Source organism: Echinococcus granulosus (genome assembly GCF_000524195.1).
Source record: "Echinococcus granulosus chromosome Unknown EG_S00078, whole genome shotgun sequence".
Taxonomy (NCBI): Eukaryota; Metazoa; Platyhelminthes; class Cestoda; order Cyclophyllidea; family Taeniidae; genus Echinococcus; species Echinococcus granulosus.
This window is the reverse complement of record NW_020170458.1, coordinates 252,975-253,597: the sequence shown is the minus strand read 5'-3', so window position 1 is coordinate 253,597 and position 623 is coordinate 252,975. Positions and strand designations below refer to the sequence as shown.

Sequence of the window (623 nt, the reverse complement as noted above, 5' to 3'; positions counted from 1 at the left end):
ATAAAAGAGGGACAAAAAAGCGCCTTGTCGAACCAACACAACGTGACAAGCAAAGGGCGTGCAAAACCGCCGCCAAAGATTTTACTACCTCCTGCTAAGGTGATTTAGTGGAGGTGTAAAAGATTGCACATATCCTTTACCCCGATGTAAATACTATATTGTGCTACATTAATTATTCAGTGACTAGGTGGTCCAGCAGAATCAATGAAATGTTGACGATGGAAAATGCCAACGGCGCCAGGGAAAAGCCAAACAAGATGTCTTTAGGGATGTTAAATTATCTGGGGATGGTCCAAAGTGCAGTGAAACCGGGACTGCGGATTAGGCGCCATTATGTGCAGTGTAACACGACTGAATCGGAAATTGGTTCGATATAGAGTAGATGGATCCAGAATGGATGGATCAAGGATTAATGGATGGATACAAAATGGATGGATCCGGAATAGACAGATGGATGGATGGATTGATCCGGGATGGATGGATCAAGGATTGATGGATGGGTACAAAATGGATGGATTCAGGATTGATGAATGGATCCGGGATAGACGGATGGATGGATGGATGGACCCAGGATGGATGGGTGGATGGATACAGGATAAATGGATGGATGGATAGATGGATGG

The 623-nt window shown here is 44.5% G+C and overlaps 1 protein-coding gene across 1 annotated transcript; it reads left to right on the top strand. All coding sequences in view use genetic code 11, as the record gives it.

Annotated features, from left to right (window-relative positions):
- Window positions 1-333: 333 nt before the first annotated feature.
- On the top strand, window positions 334-615 carry EGR_07479 (hypothetical protein; the record flags this gene model as incomplete). The annotated part of the gene is made up of 1 exon (XM_024496728.1): window positions 334-615. One exon carries the CDS (start codon window positions 334-336, stop codon window positions 613-615), a length of 282 nt encoding a protein of 93 aa, XP_024348868.1.
- Window positions 616-623: the final 8 nt, after the last annotated feature.